Source organism: Pristiophorus japonicus, unplaced genomic scaffold (genome assembly GCF_044704955.1).
Source record: "Pristiophorus japonicus isolate sPriJap1 unplaced genomic scaffold, sPriJap1.hap1 HAP1_SCAFFOLD_1460, whole genome shotgun sequence".
In the NCBI taxonomy this organism is placed as follows: domain Eukaryota; kingdom Metazoa; phylum Chordata; class Chondrichthyes; family Pristiophoridae; genus Pristiophorus; species Pristiophorus japonicus.
In genome coordinates this window covers 44,049-62,500 of record NW_027251134.1, presented here as the reverse complement: position 1 = coordinate 62,500, position 18,452 = coordinate 44,049, and the positions used below count along the sequence as shown (strand labels likewise).

The following is an 18,452-nucleotide window of genomic DNA, read 5'->3' as shown; positions in this document are numbered from 1 at the left end:
AGGTCATTGGTCAGGTGGACGGCAGGAGAGGTTAGAGAGACACACGGGAAGGTCGGTGATTGGATGGATGGCAGGAGAGATTAGAGAGACACAAGGGAAGGTCGTTGCTCAGGTGGACGGCAGGAGAGATTAGAGAGACACACGGGAAGGTCGGTGATTGGATGGATGGCAGGAGAGATTAGAGAGATACACGGGAAGGTCAGTGATTGGATGGATGGCAGGAGAGATTAGAGAGACACAAGGGAAGGTCGGTGATTGGATGGACAGCAGGAGAGATTAGAGAGATACACGGGAAGGTCGGTGATTGGATGGACAGCAGGAGAGATTAGAGAGATACACGGGAAGGTCAGTGATTGGATGGATGGCAGGAGAGATTAGAGAGACACAAGGGAAGGTCGGTGATTGGATGGACAGCAGGAGAGATTAGAGAGATACACGGGAAGGTCAGTGATTGGATGGATGGCAGGAGAGATTAGAGAGACACAAGGGAAGGTCGGTGATTGGATGGACAGCAGGAGAGATTAGAGAGACACAAGGGAAGGTCGGTGATCAGGTGGACAGCAGGAGAGATTAGAGAGACACACGGGAAGGTCGGTGATTGGATGGACGGCAGGAGAGATTCGAGAGACACAAGGGAAGGTCGGTGATTGGATGGATGGCAGGAGAGATTAGAGAGACACAAGGGAAGGTAAGTGATTGGATGGACAGCAGGAGAGATTAGAGAGACACGGGAAGGTCGTTGATTGGATGGACAGCAGGAGAGATTAGAGAGACACACGGGAAGGTCAGTGATTGGATGGACAGCAGGAGAGATTAGAGAGACACAAGGGAAGGTCGTTGATCAGGTGGACAGCAGGAGAGATTAGAGAGACACAAGGGAAGGTCGTTGCTCAGGTGGACAGCAGGAGAGATTAGAGAGACACAAGGGAAGGTCGTTGGTCGGGTGGACAGCAGGAGAGATTAGAGAGACACACGGGAAGGTCGGTGATTGGATGGACGGCAGGAGAGATTCGAGAGACACAAGGGAAGGTCGGTGATTGGATGGACAGCAGGAGAGATTAGAGAGACACACGGGAAGGTCATTGGTTAGGTGGACGGCAGGAGAGATTAGAGAGATACACGGGAAGGTCAGTGATTGGATGGACGGCAGGAGAGATTAGAGAGACACAAGGGAAGGTCGTTGGTCAGGTGGACGGCAGGAGAGATTAGAGAGACACACGGGAAGGTCGTTGGTCAGGTGGACGGCAGGAGAGATTAGAGAGACACAAGGGAAGGTCGTTGGTCAGGTGGACAGCAGGAGAGATTAGAGAGACACACGGGAAGGTTGGTGATTGGATGGACAGCAAGAGAGATTAGAGAGACACACGGGAAGGTCGTTGCTCAGGTTGACAGCAGGAGAGATTAGAGAGACACACGGGAAGGTCAGTGATTGGATGGATGGCAGGAGAGATTAGAGAGACACACGGGAAGGTCGTTGGTCAGGTGGACAGCAGTAGAGATTAGAGAGACACACGGGAAGGTCGTTGGTCGGGTGGACGGCAAGAGAGATTAGAGAGACACAAGGGAAGGTCGTTGGTCAGGTGGACGGCAGGAGAGATTAGAGAGATACATGGGAAGGTCGGTGATTGGATGGACAGCAGGAGAGATTAGAGAGATACATGGGAAGGTCATTGGTCAGGTGGACGGCAGGAGAGATTAGAGAGACACACGGGAAGGTCGTTGGTCAGGTGGACGGCAGGAGAGATTAGAGAGACACAAGGGAAGGTCAGTGATTGGATGGATGGCAGGAGAGATTAGAGAGACACACGGGAAGGTCGTTGGTCAGGTGGACGGCAGGAGAGATTAGAGAGACACACGGGAAGGTCATTGGTCAGGTGGACGGCAGGAGAGATTAGAGAGACACACGGGAAGGTCGCTGCTCAGGTGGACGGCAGGAGAGATTAGAGAGACACAAGGGAAGGTCAGTGATTGGATGGACAGCAGGAGAGATTAGAGAGATACATGGGAAGGTCATTGGTCAGGTGGATGGCAGGAGAGATTAGAGAGACACACGGGAAGGTTGGTGATTGGATGGACAGCAGGAGAGATTAGAGAGACACACGGGAAGGTCAGTGATTGGATGGACGGCAGGAGAGATTAGAGAGACACACGGGAAGGTCGTTGCTCAGGTGGACAGCAGGAGAGATTAGAGAGACACACAGGAAGGTCAGTGATTGGATGGACAGCAGGAGAGATTAGAGAGACACAAGGGAAGGTTGGTGATTGGATGGACAGCAGGAGAGATTAGAGAGACACACGGGAAGGTCGTTGCTCAGGTGGACGGCAGGAGAGATTAGAGAGACACACGGGAAGGTCGTTGGTCGGGTGGACAGCAGGAGAGATTAGAGAGACACAAGGGAAGGTCGGTGATTGGATGGACGGCAGGAGAGATTAGAGAGACACACGGGAAGGTCGTTGGTCAGGTGGACGGCAGGAGAGATTAGAGAGACACATGGGAAGGTCGTTGCTCAGGTGGACAGCAGGAGAGATTAGAGAGACACACGGGAAGGTCGTTGGTCGGGTGGACAGCAGGAGAGATTAGAGAGACACAAGGGAAGGTCGGTGATTGGATGGACGGCAGGAGAGATTAGAGAGATACACGGGAAGGTTGGTGATTGGATGGACAGCAGGAGAGATTAGAGAGACACACGGGAAGGTCGTTGCTCAGGTGGACGGCAGGAGAGATTAGAGAGACACAAGGGAAGGTCGTTGGTCGGGTGGACGGCAGGAGAGATGAGAGAGACACACGGGAAGGTCGGTGATTGGATGGACAGCAGGAGAGATTAGAGAGACACACGGGAAGGTCGTTGCTCGGGTGGACGGCAGGAGAGATTAGAGAGACACACGGGAAGGTTGGTGATTGGATGGACGGCAGGAGAGATTAGAGAGACACACGGGAAGGTCGTTGCTCAGGTGGACAGCAGGAGAGATTAGAGAGACACACGGGAAGGTCGTTGGTCGGGTGGACAGCAGGAGAGATTAGAGAGACACAAGGGAAGGTCGGTGATTGGATGGACGGCAGGAGAGATTAGAGAGACACACGGGAAGGTCGTTGGTCAGGTGGACGGCAGGAGAGATTAGAGAGATACACGGGAAGGTTGGTGATTGGATGGACAGCAGGAGAGATTAGAGAGACACAATGGAAGGTCGGTGATTGGATGGACAGCAGGAGAGATTAGAGAGACACACGGGAAGGTCGTTGGTCAGGTGGACGGCAGGAGAGATTAGAGTGACACACGGGAAGGTCGTTGCTCAGGTGGATGGCAGGAGAGATTAGAGAGATACACGGGAAGGTCGGTGATTGGATGGACAGCAGGAGAGATTAGAGAGACACAATGGAAGGTCGGTGATTGGATGGACAGCAGGAGAGATTAGAGAGCCACACGGGAAGGTCAGTGATTGGATGGACAGCAGGAGAGATTAGAGAGACACAATGGAAGGTCGGTGATTGGATGGACAGCAGGAGAGATTAGAGAGACACACGGGAAGGTCGTTGGTCAGGTGGACAGCAGGAGAGATTAGAGAGACACACGGGAAGGTCGTTGCTCAGGTGGACGGCAGGAGAGATTAGAGAGATACACGGGAAAGTCGGTGATTGGATGGACAGCAGGAGAGATTAGAGAGACACACGGGAAAGTCGTTGCTCAGGTGGACGGCAGGAGAGATTAGAGAGACACACGGGAAGGTCAGTGATTGGATGGACAGCAGGAGAGATTAGAGAGACACACGGGAAGGTCGTTGGTCAGGTGGACGGCAGGAGAGATTAGAGAGACACACGGGAAGGTTGGTGATTGGATGGACAGCAGGAGAGATTAGAGAGACACAAGGGAAGGTCGTTGGTCAGGTGGACGGCAGGAGAGATTAGAGAGATACACGGGAAGGTTGGTGATTGGATGGATGGCAGGAGAGGTTAGAGAGACACACGGGAAGGTTGTTGGCCAGGTGGACGTCAGGAGAGATTAGAGAGACACACGGGAAGGTCGTTGCTCAGGTGGACGGCAGGAGAGATTCGAGAGGCGAACGTGATGATGGGCCGAATTGAGATGGTAATGTTCGAGGTTAGTCTGGATAATGCCCAGCTGCCAAGGGAGACAACGAGAGAAGAAAAACATAATCTCGAGGGGAAGGGGGAAGGGAGGTAAAGGTGGGTCGAGATTACGGACTGAAATTGTTGAAGCCATGTCGAGAGCAGGAGGGTGTAAAGTGCCCAAATGAAGGATGCGCTTGAATCAAAGTGGCCAACACAGCACGGACACTGTACGACGACAGCTATATAACTGACACAGCACGCACGTGTGACCATCTCTCCCGCTAACCCTTCTCTCGCTCTCGGTGCAGTTTGTGGAGCTGATCAGCCAGCAGCAGTGTGAGATGGACCTTCTGGTGGCCAAGGGTTACAGAACTGCCCTGGTGGAGGAGAGACGCCGATATTGTTACCTCGTTGACCGACAGTGTGCCGTCTCCAAACAGTTCAGTCTCTACCACGTCAAGGCAAGTATCCGTCACTCACACCCGGCCTCTCACTCCCTCAACGTACCCGCCCCGGGAGTGTCTGGTGGGACCAGTGTAGAGGGAGCTTTACTCTGTATCTAACCCCCTGTACCTGCCCTGGGAGTGTTTGATGGGACAGTGTAGAGGGAGCTTTACTCTGTATCTAACCCCCTGTACCTGCCCTGGGAGTGTTTGATGGGACAGTGTAGAGGGAGCTTTACTCTGTATCTAACCCCCTGTACCTGCCCTGGGAGTGTTTGATGGGACAGTGTAGAAGGAGCTTTACTCTGTATCTAACCCCCTGTACCTGCCCTGGGAGTGTTTGATGGGACAGTGTAGAGGGAGCTTTACTCTGTATCTAACCCCCTGTACCTGCCCTGGGAGTGTTTGATGGGACAGTGTAGAGGGAGCTTTACTCTGTATCTAACCCCCTGTACCTGCCCTGGGAGTGTTTGATGGGACAGTGTAGAGGGAGCTTTACTCTGTATCTAACCCCCTGTACCTGCCCTGGGAGTGTTTGATGGGACAGTGTAGAGGGAGCTTTACTCTGTATCTAACCCCGTGCTGTACCTGCCCTGGGAGTGTTTGATGGGACAGTGTAGAGGGAGCTTTACTCTGTATCTAACCCCCTGTACCTGCCCTTGGAGTGTTTGATGGGACAGTGTAGAGGGAGCTTTACTCTGTATCTAACCCCCTGTACCTGCCCTGGGAGTGTTTGATGGGGACAGTGTTGAGGGAGCTTTACTCTGTATCTAACCCCCTGTACCTGCCCTGGGAGTGTTTGATGGGACAGTGTAGAGGGAGCTTTACTCTGTATCTAACCCCCTGTACCTGCCCTGGGAGTGTTTGATGGGACAGTGTAGAGGGAGCTTTACTCTGTATCTAACCCCCTGTACCTGCCCTGGGAGTGTTTGATGGGACAGTGTAGAGGGAGCTTTACTCTGTATCTAACCCTCTGTACCTGCCCTGGGAGTGTTTGATGGGGACAGTGTAGAGGGAGCTTTACTCTGTATCTAACCCCCTGTACCTGCCCTGGGAGTGTTTGATGGGACAGTGTAGAGGGAGCTTTACTCTGTATCTAACCCCCTGTACCTGCCCTGGGAGTGTTTGATGGGACAGTGTAGAGGGAGCTTTACTCTGTATCTAACCCCCTGTACCTGCCCTGGGAGTGTTTGATGGGACAGTGTGGAGGGAGCTTTACTCTGTATCTAACCCCCTGTACCTGCCCTGGGAGTGTTTGATGGGACAGTGTAGAGGGAGCTTTACTCTGTATCTAACCCCCTGTACCTGCCCTGGGAGTGTTTGATGGGACAGTGTAGAGGGAGCTTTACTCTGTATCTAACCCCCTGTACCTGCCCTGGGAGTGTTTGATGGGACAGTGTAGAGGGAGCTTTACTCTGTATCTAACCCCCTGTACCTGCCCTGGGAGTGTTTGATGGGACAGTGTAGAGGGAGCTTTACTCTGTATCTAACCCGTGCTGTACCTGCCCTGGGAGTGTTTGATGGGACAGTGTAGAGGGAGCTTTACTCTGTATCTAACCCTCTGTACCTTCCCTGGGAGTGTTTGATAGGACAGTGTAGAGGGAGCTTTACTCTGTATCTAACCCCGTGCTGTACCTGCCCTGGGAGTGTTTGATGGGACAGTGTAGAGGGAGCTTTACTCTGTATCTAACACGCTGTACCTGCCCTGGGAGTGTTTGATGGGGCAGTGTAGAGGGAGCTTTACTCTGTATCTAACCCCCTGTACCTGCCCTGGGAGTGTTTGATGGGGACAGTGTAGAGGGAGCTTTACTCTGTATCTAACCCCCTGTACCTGCCCTGGGAGTGTTTGATGGGACAGTGTAGAGGGAGCTTTACTCTGTATCTAACCCCCTGTACCTGCCCTGGGAGTGTTTGATGGGACAGTGTAGTGGGAGCTTTACTCTGTATCTAACCCCCTGTACCTGCCCTGGGAGTGTTTGATGGGACAGTGTAGTGGGAGCTTTACTCTGTATCTAACCCCCTGTACCTGCCCTGGGAGTGTTTGATGGGACAGTGTAGTGGGAGCTTTACTCTGTATCTAACCCCCTGTACCTGCCCTGGGAGTGTTTGATGGGACAGTGTAGAGGGAGCTTTACTCTGTATCTAACCCCCTGTACCTGCCCCGGGAGTGTTTGATGGGACAGTGTAGAGGGAGCCTTACTCTGTGTGACTTTTCCTTCTCGACTTCCGCCCCAACAGGTGAAGGACCTGCTCAGTCACAAACTGGTAGCCTGGCAGAATTCCTGCGTGGATCCTGGACGTATCCCAGAGCGGGCGATGACGCTGGTGAAACAGACGGCTACGAATAGCACAGGGCCCCTGATCGTCCCGACCAGCCCAGCTGTCAAAACCCTGGGGTCCACTCCCGATCAGGACCCACCGATGGACGGGAACGGTCTGTCCTTGAGTCACGTGAGTGTTCCCATCTCATTCGCACCCACCCTCTGGTCTGCATCAACTCGGGTTCCTGCTCCTGATCCCCGCCCAGTGACCCCTGGGTTAGAGAGAGGGAAATCAGCCAGGGTTCCTGCTCCTGATCACTGCCCAGTGACCCCTGGGTTAGAGAGAGGGGAAATCAGCCAGGGTTCCTGCTCCTGATCACTGCCCAGTGACCCCTGGGTTAGAGAGAGGGGAAATCAGCCAGGGTTCCTGCTCCTGATCACTGCCCAGTGACCCCTGGGTTAGAGAGAGGGGAAATCAGCCAGGGTTCCTGCTCCTGATCACTGCCCAGTGACCCCTGGGTTAGAGAGAGAGGAAATCAGCCAGGGTTCCTGCTCCTGATCACTCGGTCACTGTGGGTGAAGGTCAGTGGGTTACTGAGGGAGACGGGAGCCTCTCGGTCCCTGTGGGTGAGGGTCAGTGGGTTACTGAGGGAGACGGGAGCCTCTCGGTCCCTGTGGGTGAGGGTCAGTGGGTTACTGAGGGAGACGGGAGCCTCTCGGTCCCTGTGGGTGAAGGTCAGTGGGTTACTGAGGGAGACGGGAGCCTCTCGGTCCCTGTGGGTGAGGGTCAGTGGGTTACTGAGGGAGACAGGAGTCTCTCGGTCCCTGTGGGTGATGGTCAGTGGGTTACTGAGGGAGACGGGAGCCTCTCAGTCCCTGTGGGTGAGGGTCAGTGGGTTACTGAGGGAGACGGGAGCCTCTCGGTCCCTGTGGGTGATGGTCAGTGGGTTACTGAGGGAGACGGGAGCCTCTCGGTCCCTGTGGGTGAGGGTCAGTGGGTTACTGAGGGAGATGGGAGCCTCTCGGTCCCTGTGGGTGAGGGTCAGTGGGTTACTGAGGGAGACGGGAGCCTCTCGGTCCCTGTGGGTGAGGGTCAGTGGGTTACTGAGGAAGACGGGAGCCTCTCGGTCCCTGTGGGTGAGGGTCAGTGGGTTACTGAGGGAGACGGGAGCCTCTCGGTCCCTGTGGGTGAGGGTCAGTGTGTTACTGAGGGAGACGGGAGCCTCTCGGTCCCTGTGGGTGAGTGTCAGTGGGTTACTGAGGGAGACGGGAGCCTCTCGGTCCCTGTGGGTGAGGGTCAGTGGGTTACTGAGGGAGACGGGAGCCTCTCGGTCCCTGTGGGTGATGGTCAGTGGGTTACTGAGGGAGACGGGAGCCTCTCGGTCCCTGTGGGTGAGGGTCAGGGGGTTACTGAGGGAGACGGGAGCCTCTCGGTCCCTGTGGGTGAGGGTCAGTGGGTTACTGAGGGAGACGGGAGCCTCTCGGTCCCTGTGGGTGAGTGTCAGTGGGTTACTGAGGGAGACGGGAGCCTCTCGGTCCCTGTGGGTGAGGGTCAGGGGGTTACTGAGGGAGACGGGAGCCTCTCGGTCCCTGTGGGTGAGGGTCAGTGGGTTACTGAGGGAGACGGGAGCCTCTCGGTCCCTGTGGGTGAGGGTCAGTGGGTTACTGAGGGAGACGGGAGCCTCTCGGTCCCTGTGGGTGAGGGTCAGTGGGTTACTGAGGGAGACGGGAGCCTCTCGGTCCCTGTGGGTGAGGGTCAGTGGGTTACTGAGGGAGACGGGAGCCTCTCGGTCCCTGTGGGTGAGGGTCAGTGGGTTACTGAGGGAGACGGGAGCCTCTCGGTCCCTGTGGGTGAGGGTCAGTGGGTTACTGAGGGAGACGGGAGCCTCTCGGTCCCTGTGGGTGAGGGTCAGTGGGTTACTGAGGGAGACGGGAGCCTCTCGGTCCCTGTGGGTGAGGGTCAGTGGGTTACTGAGGGAGACGGGAGCCTCTCGGTCCCTGTGGGTGAGGGTCAGTGGGTTACTGAGGGAGACGGGAGCCTCTCGGTCCCTGTGGGTGAGGGTCAGTGGGTTACTGAGGGAGACGGGAGCCTCTCGGTCCCTGTGGGTGAGGGTCAGTGGGTTACTGAGGGAGACGGGAGCCTCTCGGTCCCTGTGGGTGAGGGTCAGTGGGTTACTGAGGGAGACGGGAGCCTCTCGGTTCGGGACGAACTGAATAACAATCTCCGTTCCCTTTGCCCAGCGATCCAGTTTGCCTGGACCTCGTCCTGTGCCCAATGGTGAAGCCGATAAAGCTTCTCCGATGGAAGTGGTCTCATTGCGAGTGACCGAGGAACCCGCCCCAGCCTGTGATCTCAGCCCTGTTCTGCCTCCACCACCGAAAGCGATTGAAGTCTCCTCCAATACCCTCCCCAGCCGCAAGAAATCCACTGAAATTCATCGGCCCCCAGTTTCTGGTGAGTGCAGACATTGGGCGGGAGACTAGAAATGGAAGCCAGGATTTGGGCCCTACAAGAACATCAGAAACCGGAGCAGGAGTGGGCCATTCGGCCCCTCGCGCCCTGCTCCGCCATTTAATACCATCATGGCCTGATCGTTGACCTCGACTACTGAGCAGGTTGGGGCCTCTACTCATTGGAGTTCAGAGAAGGTTCACTCGGTTGATTCCGGGGATGAGGGGGTTGACTTATGAGGAAAGGTTGAGGAGGTTGGGGGCCTCTACTCATTGGAGTTCAGAAGAATGAGAGGTGATCTTATGGAAACGTATCAGATTATGAGGGGGGAGCTCGACAAGGTGGATGCAGAGAGGATGTTCCCACTGATGGGGGAGACTGGAACTAGGGGGCATGGTCTTAGAATAAGGGGCCGCCCATTTAAAACTGAGATGAGGAGGAATTTCTTCTCTCAGAGGGTTGTAAATCTGTGGAACTCGCTGCCTCAGAGAGCTGTGGAAGCCGGGACATTGAATATATTTAAGACAGAGATAGACAGTTCCTTAACCGATAAGGGGGCGGGCAGGGAAGTGGAGCTGGGTCCATGATCGGATCAGGCCACGGTGGTATTAAATGGCAGAGTAGGGCTCGAGGGGCCGAATGGCCCACTCCTGATCCTGTTTCTGATGTTCTTATGTAATTGCCCGCACTTCCCCGGACGGTCCCTAAATTCCCTGAGCATACAACACTCTATCGCCCTCGGCCTTGACTATACTCAACGACTAAATCTCCACAGCCCTCTGGGACAGAGAATTCCAGAGATTCACCCCCCCTCTGAGTGAAGAGATTCCTCCTCAACTCCGTCCTAAATGGCCTGATCCTGAGACTGTGACCCTCATGTTGACGAAGGAATTGAGTGTAATATCTCCAAGTTTGCAGATGACACTAAGCTGGGTGGCGGTGTGAGCTGTGAGGAGGATGCTAAGAGGCTGCAGGGTGACTTGGACAGGTTAGGTGAGTGGGGCAAATGCATGGCAGATGCAGTATAATGTGGATAAATGTGAGGTTATCCACTTTGGGGGCAAAAACAGGAAGGCAGAATATTATCTGAATGGTGACAGATTAGGAAAAGGGGAGGTGCAACGAGACCTGGGTGTCATGGGACATCAGTCATTGAAAGTTGGCCATGCAGGTACAGCAGGCGGTGAAGAAGGCAAATGGCATGTTGGCCTTCATAGCGAGAGGATTTGAGTATAGGAGCAGGGAGGTCTTACTGCAGTTGTACAGGGCCTTGGTGAGGCCACACCTGGAATATTGTGTTCAGTTTTGGTCTCCTAATCTGAGGAAGGACATTCTTGCTATTGAGGGAGTGCAGCGAAGGTTCACCAGACTGATTCCCGGGATGGCGGGACTGACATATGAAGAAAGACTGGATCGACTGGGCTTATATTCACTGGAGTTTAGAAGAATGAGAGGGGGATCTCATAGAAACACATACAATCCTTACAGGGCTTGACAGGGTAGATAAGAACATCAGAAACAGGAGCAGGAGTGGGCCATTCGGCCCCTCGAGCCTTGCTCCGCCATTTAATACAATCGTGGCCTGATCCGATCATGGACCCAGCTCCACTTCCCTGCCCGCCCCCTTATCGGTTAACAAACTGTCTATCTCTGTCTTAAATATATTCAATGTCCCGGCTTCCACAGCTCTCTGAGGCAGCGAGTTCCACAGATTTACAACCCTCTGAGAGATTTACCAGGATGTTGCACTAGAGAGGGTACAGAGGAGATTTACCAGGATGTTGCACTAGAGAGGGTACAGAGGAGATTTACCAGGATGTTGCACTGGAGAGGGTACAGAGGAGATTTACCAGGATGTTGCACTAGAGAGGGTACAGAGGAGATTTACCAGGATGTTGCACTGGAGAGGGTACAGAGGAGATTTACCAGGATGTTGCACTGGAGAGGGTACAGAGGAGATTTACCAGGATGTCGCACTAGAGAGGGTACAGAGGAGATTTACCAGGATGTTGCACTGGAGAGGGTACAGAGGAGATTTACCGGGATGTTGCACTGGAGAGGGTACAGAGGAGATTTACCAGGATGTTACACTGGAGAGGGTACAGAGGAGATTTACCAGGATGTTGCACTGGAGAGGGTACAGAGGAGATTTACCAGGATGTTGCACTCGAGAGGGTACAGAGGAGATTTACCAGGATGTTACACTGGAGAGGGTACAGAGAGATTTACCAGGATGTTGCACTGGAGAAGGTACAGAGGAGATTTACCAGGATGTTGCACTAGAGAGGGTACAGAGGAGATTTACCAGGATGTTGCACTGGAGAGGGTACAGAGGAGATTTACCAGGATGCTGCACTGGAGAGGGTACAGAGGAGATTTACCAGGATGTTGCACTCGAGAGGGTACAGAGGAGATTTACCAGGATGTTGCACTGGAGAGGGTACAGAGGAGATTTACCAGGATGTTGCACTGGAGCGGGTACAGAGGAGATTTACCAGGATGTTACACTGGAGAGGGTACAGAGGAGATTTACCAGGATGTTGCACTGGAGAGGGTGCAGAGGAGATTTACCAGGATGTTGCACTGGAGAGGGTACAGAGGAGATTTACCAGGATGTTGCACTGGAGAGGGTACAGAGGAGATTTACCAGGATGTTGCACTAGAGAGGGTGCAGTGGAGATTTACCAGGATGTTGCACTAGAGAGAGTACAGAGGAGATTTACCAGGATGTTGCACTGGAGAGGGTACAGAGGAGATTTACCAGGATGTTGCACTGGAGAGGGTACAGAGGAGATTTACCAGGATGTTGCACTGGAGAGGGTACAGAGGAGATTTACCAGGATGTTGCACTGGAGAGGGTACAGAGGAGATTTACCAGGATGTTGCACTAGAGAGGGTACAGAGGAGATTTACCAGGATGTTGCACTGGAGAGGGTACAGAGGAGATTTACCAGGATGTTGCACTGGAGAGGGTACAGAGGAGATTTACCAGGATGTTACACTGGAGAGGGTACAGAGGAGATTTACCAGGATGTTGCACTGGAGAGGGTACAGAGGAGATTTACCAGGATGTTGCACTGGAGAAGGTACAGAGGAGATTTACCAGGATGTTGCACTGGAGAGGTTACAGAGGAGATTTACCAGGATGTTGCACTGGAGAGGGTACAGAGGAGATTTACCAGGATGTTGCACTAGAGAGGGTACAGGGAGATTTACCAGGATGTTGCACTGGAGAGGGTACAGAGGAGATTTACCAGGATGTTGCACTAGAGAGGGTACAGAGGAGATTTACCAGGATGTTGCACTCGAGAGGGTACAGAGGAGATTTACCAGGATGTTGCACTGGAGAGGGTGCAGAGGAGATTTACCAGGATGTTACACTGGAGAGGGTACAGAGGAGATTTACCAGGATGTTGTACTGGAGAGGGTACAGAGGAGATTTACCAGGATGTTGCACTGGAGAGGGTACAGAGGAGATTTACCAGGATGTTGCACTGGAGAGGGTACAGAGGAGATTTACCAGGATGTTGCACTAGAGAGGGTACAGAGGAGATTTACCAGGATGTTGCACTGGAGAGGGTACAGAGGAGATTTACCAGGATGTTGCACTGGAGAGGGTACAGAGGAGATTTACCAGGATGTTGCATTTGAGAGAGTACAGAGGAGATTTACCAGGATGTTGCACTGGAGAGGGTACAGAGGAGATTTACCAGGATATTGCACTGGAGAGGGTACAGAGGAGATTTACCAGGATATTGCACTGGAGAGGGTACAGAGGAGATTTACCAGGATGTTACACTGGAGAGGGTACAGAGGAGATTTACCAGGATGTTGCACTGGAGAGGGTACAGAGGAGATTTACCAGGATGTTGCACTGGAGAGGGTACAGGGGAGATTTACCAGGATGTTGCACTGGAGAGGGGACAGAGGAGATTTACCAGGATGTTACACTAGAGAGGGTACAGAGGAGATTTACCAAGATGTTGCACTGGAGAGGGTACAGAGGAGATTTACCAGGATGTTACACTCGAGAGGGTACAGAGGAGATTTACCAGGATGTTGCACTGGAGAGGGTACACAGGAGATTTACCAGGATATTGCACTGGAGAGGGTACAGTGGAGATTTACCAGGATGTTACACTGGAGAGGGTACAGAGGAGATTTACCAGGATGTTGCACTGGAGAGAGTACAGAGGAGATTTACCAGGATGTTGCACTGGAGAGGGTACAGAGGAGATTTACCAGGATGTTACACTGGAGAGGGTACAGAGGAGATTTACCAGGATGTTGCACTGGAGAGAGTACAGAGGAGATTTACCAGGATGTTGCACTAAAGAGGGTACAGAGGAGATTTACCAGGATGTTGCACTGGAGAGGGTACAGAGGAGATTTACCAGGATGTTGCACTCGAGCGGGTACAGAGCAGATTTACCAGGATGTTGCACTGGAGAGGGTGCAGAGGAGATTTACCAGGATGTTGCACTGGAGAGGGTACAGAGGAGATTTACCAGGATGTTGCACTGGAGAGGGTACAGAGGAGATTTACCAGGATGTTGCACTGGAGAGGGTACAGAGGAGATTTACTAGGATGTTGCACTGGAGGGGGTACAGAGGAGATTTACCAGGATGTTGCACTGGAGAGGGTACAGAGGAGATTTACCAGGATGTTGCACTAGAGAGGGTGCAGTGGAGATTTACCAGGATGTTGCACTAGAGAGGGTACAGAGGAGATTTACCAGGATGTTGCACTGGAGAGGGTACAGAGGAGATTTACCAGGATGTTGCACTAGAGAGGGTGCAGTGGAGATTTACCAGGATGTTGCACTAGAGAGGGTACAGAGGAGATTTACCAGGATGTTGCACTGGAGAGGGTACAGAGGAGATTTACCAGGATGTTACACTGGAGAGGGTACAGAGGAGATTTACCAGGATGTTGCACTGTAGAGAGCACAGAGGAGATTTACCAGGATGTTGCACTGGAGAGGGTATAGAGGAGATTTACCAGGATGTTGCACTGGAGAGGGTGCAGAGGAGATTTACCAGGATGTTACACTGGAGAGGGTACAGAGGAGATTTACCAGGATGTTGCACTGGAGAGGGTACACAGGAGATTTACCAGGATATTGCACTGGAGAGGGTACAGGGGAGATTTACCAGGATGTTGCACTGGAGAGGGGACAGAGGAGATTTACCAGGATGTTACACGAGAGAGGGTACAGAGGAGATTTACCAAGATGTTGCACTGGAGAGGGTACACAGGAGATTTACCAGGATGTTACACTGGAGAGGGTACAGAGGAGATTTACCAGGATGTTGCACTGGAGAGGGTACACAGGAGATTTACCAGGATGTTGCACTGGAGAGGGTGCAGAGGAGATTTACCAGGATGTTGCACTGGAGAGAGTACAGAGGAGATTTACCAGGATGTTGCACTGGAGAGAGTACAGAGGAGATTTACCAGGATGTTGCACTAGAGAGGGTACAGAGGAGATTTACCAGGATGTTGCACTAGAGAGGGTACAGAGGAGATTTACCAGGATGTTACACTAGAGAGGGTACAGAGGAGATTTACCAGGATGTTACACTCGAGAGGGTACAGAGGAGATTTACCAGGATGTTGCACTGGAGAGGGTACACAGGAGATTTACCAGGATATTGCACTGGAGAGGGTACAGAGGAGATTTACCAGGATGTTACACTGGAGAGGGTACAGAGGAGATTTACCAGGATGTTGCACTGGAGAGGGTACAGAGGAGATTTACCAGGATGTTGCACTAGAGAGGGTACAGGGAGATTTACCAGGATGTTGCACTGGAGAGGGTACAGAGGAGATTTACCAGGATGTTGCACTAGAGAGGGTACAGAGGAGATTTACCAGGATGTTGCACTCGAGAGGGTACAGAGGAGATTTACCAGGATGTTGCACTGGAGAGGGTGCAGAGGAGATTTACCAGGATGTTACACTGGAGAGGGTACAGAGGAGATTTACCAGGATGTTGTACTGGAGAGGGTACAGAGGAGATTTACCAGGATGTTGCACTGGAGAGGGTACAGAGGAGATTTACCAGGATGTTGCACTGGAGAGGGTACAGAGGAGATTTACCAGGATGTCGCACTAGAGAGGGTACAGAGGAGATTTACCAGGATGTTGCACTGGAGAGGGTACAGAGGAGATTTACCAGGATGTTGCACTGGAGAGGATACAGAGGAGATTTACCAGGATGTTGCATTTGAGAGAGTACAGAGGAGATTTACCAGGATGTTGCACTGGAGAGGGTACAGAGGAGATTTACCAGGATATTGCACTGGAGAGGGTACAGAGGAGATTTACCAGGATATTGCACTGGAGAGGGTACAGAGGAGATTTACCAGGATGTTACACTGGAGAGGGTACAGAGGAGATTTACCAGGATGTTGCACTGGAGAGGGTACAGAGGAGATTTACCAGGATGTTGCACTGGAGAGGGTACAGGGGAGATTTACCAGGATGTTGCACTGGAGAGGGGACAGAGGAGATTTACCAGGATGTTACACTAGAGAGGGTACAGAGGAGATTTACCAAGATGTTGCACTGGAGAGGGTACAGAGGAGATTTACCAGGATGTTACACTCGAGAGGGTACAGAGGAGATTTACCAGGATGTTGCACTGGAGAGGGTACACAGGAGATTTACCAGGATATTGCACTGGAGAGGGTACAGTGGAGATTTACCAGGATGTTACACTGGAGAGGGTACAGAGGAGATTTACCAGGATGTTGCACTGGAGAGAGTACAGAGGAGATTTACCAGGATGTTGCACTGGAGAGGGTACAGAGGAGATTTACCAGGATGTTACACTGGAGAGGGTACAGAGGAGATTTACCAGGATGTTGCACTGGAGAGAGTACAGAGGAGATTTACCAGGATGTTGCACTCGAGAGGGTACAGAGGAGATTTACCAGGATGTTGCACTGGAGAGGGTACAGAGGAGATTTACCAGGATGTTGCACTGGAGAGGGTACAGAGGAGATTTACCAGGATGTTGCACTGGAGAGGGTACAGAGGAGATTTACCAGGATGTTACACTGGAGAGGGTACAGAGGAGATTTACCAGGATGTTGCACTGGAGAGGGTGCAGAGGAGATTTACCAGGATGTTGCACTGGAGAGGGTACAGAGGAGATTTACCAGAATGTTGCACTAGAGAGGGTACAGAGGAGATTTACCAGGATGTTGCACTGGAGAGGGTACAGAGGAGATTTACCAGGATGTTACACTGGAGAGGGTACAGAGGAGATTTACCAGGATGTTGCACTGGAGAGGGTGCAGAGGAGATTTACCAGGATGTTGCACTGGAGAGGGTACAGAGGAGATTTACCAGGATGTTGCACTAGAGAGGGTACAGAGGAGATTTACCAGAATGTTGCACTAGAGAGGGTACAGAGGAGATTTACCAGGATGTTGCACTAGAGAGGGTACAGAGGAGATTTACCAGGATGTTACACTAGAGAGGGTGCAGAGGAGATTTACCAGGATGTTACACTGGAGAGGGTGCAGAGGAGATTTACCAGGATGTTGCACTAGAGAGGGTGCAGAGGAGATTTACCGGGATGTTGCACTGGAGGGGGTACAGAGGAGATTTACCAGGATGTTGCACTGGAGAGGGTACAGAGGAGATTTACCAGGATGTTGCACTAGAGGGGGTACAGAGGAGATTTACCAGGATGTTGCACTGGAGAGGGTACAGAGGAGATTTACCAGGATGTTACACTGGAGAGGGTACAGAGGAGATTTTTACCAGGATGTTGCACTGGAGAGGGTACAGAGGAGATTTACCAGGATGTTACACTGGAGAGGGTACAGAGGAGATTTACCAGGATGTTGCACTGGAGAGGGTACAGAGGAGATTTACCAGGATGTTACACTGGAGAGGGTACAGAGGAGATTTACCAGGATGTTGCACTGGAGAGGGTACAGAGGAGATTTACCAGGATGTTGCACTGGAGAGGGTACAGAGGAGATTTACCAGGATGTTGCCGGGACTGGAGAATTTTACCGATGAGGAAAGATTGGATAGGCTGGGGTTGATTTCTTTGGAACAGAGGAGGCTGAGGGGAGACCTGATTGAGGTGTATAAAATGATGAGGGGCCTGGATAGAGTGGATAGGACGGACCTGTTTCCCTTGGCAGAGGGGTCAACAACCAGGGGGCATGGATTGACAGTAATTGGGGGGGGGTTTAGAGGGGGAAATGTCTTCACACAGAGGGGGTGGGGGTCTGGGGCAGGGTCTCAGGGTCTGGGACGGAACTCACGGCCTGAAAGGGCGTTCGAGGCAGAAACCCTCACCACAGCAGGCAGTGCACCTTGAAGTGCCGTATGCTACAGGGCGAGGGAGCGAGAGCGGGGAAAGTGGGATTAGGCCGGGATGGCTCTCGGTCGGCCGGCGCGGGCGGACACGATGGGCCGGGATGGGCTCCGGTGAATGTCTGTGATTGCGTGAGACGATGAACTCTGTGCGGTTTCTCCAGGGGAGCACCGGACACTGCCTCGGCCGCCGCCCAGCATCCGCGCGGAACGACCCCGGGTCAGAGCTGCCTTCTCCCACGCCGCCGGGGACAACGAGACCCTCCTGAGCTTCGAGGCCGACGAGGTCATCGCCCTCCTGGTTCCCGAGGCCAAAGATGGCTGGCACTATGGGGAGAGCGAAGTCACCAGAAGGTGAGTGTCCCAGAATGGCCGCCCGCAAAATGGCCGCCCACAAAATGGCCAACCACAGAACGGCCAACCACAGAACGGCCAATCACAGAACGGCCAACCACAAAACGGCCAACCACAGAACGGCCAACCACAGAATGGCCAACCACAGAACGCCCAACCACAGAATGGCCAACCACAGAACGGCCAACCACAGAATGGCCAACCACAAAACGGCCAACCACAGAATGGCCAACCACAGAACGGCCAACCACAGAAAGGCCAACCACAAAACGGCCAACCACAGAATGGCCAACCACAGAATGGCCAACCACAAAACGGCCAACCACAGAATGGCCAACCACAAAACGGCCAACCACAGAACGGCCAACCATAAAACGGCCAACCACAGAATGGCCAACCACAAAATGGCCAACCACAGAATGGCCAACCACAAAATGGCCAACCACAGAATGGCCAACCACAAAACGGCCAACCACAGAACGGCCAACCACAAAATGGCCAACCACAAAATGGCCAACCACAGAATGGC

General features: G+C 53.0%; 1 protein-coding gene across 1 annotated transcript in view; it reads left to right on the top strand.

Moving 5' to 3' along the window:
* Window positions 1-4,067: 4,067 nt before the first annotated feature.
* The window catches only part of LOC139242733 (BAR/IMD domain-containing adapter protein 2-like), a 31,110-nt gene continuing 16,725 nt past the window's right edge, over window positions 4,068-18,452 (top strand). The window contains exons 1-5 of the mRNA XM_070870493.1: window positions 4,068-4,097; window positions 4,378-4,530; window positions 6,751-6,963; window positions 9,015-9,228; window positions 17,734-17,923. Coding sequence (XP_070726594.1) covers window positions 4,068-4,097; window positions 4,378-4,530; window positions 6,751-6,963; window positions 9,015-9,228; window positions 17,734-17,923 — 800 coding nt within the window. The remainder of the gene's footprint in view (window positions 4,098-4,377; window positions 4,531-6,750; window positions 6,964-9,014; window positions 9,229-17,733; window positions 17,924-18,452) is intronic.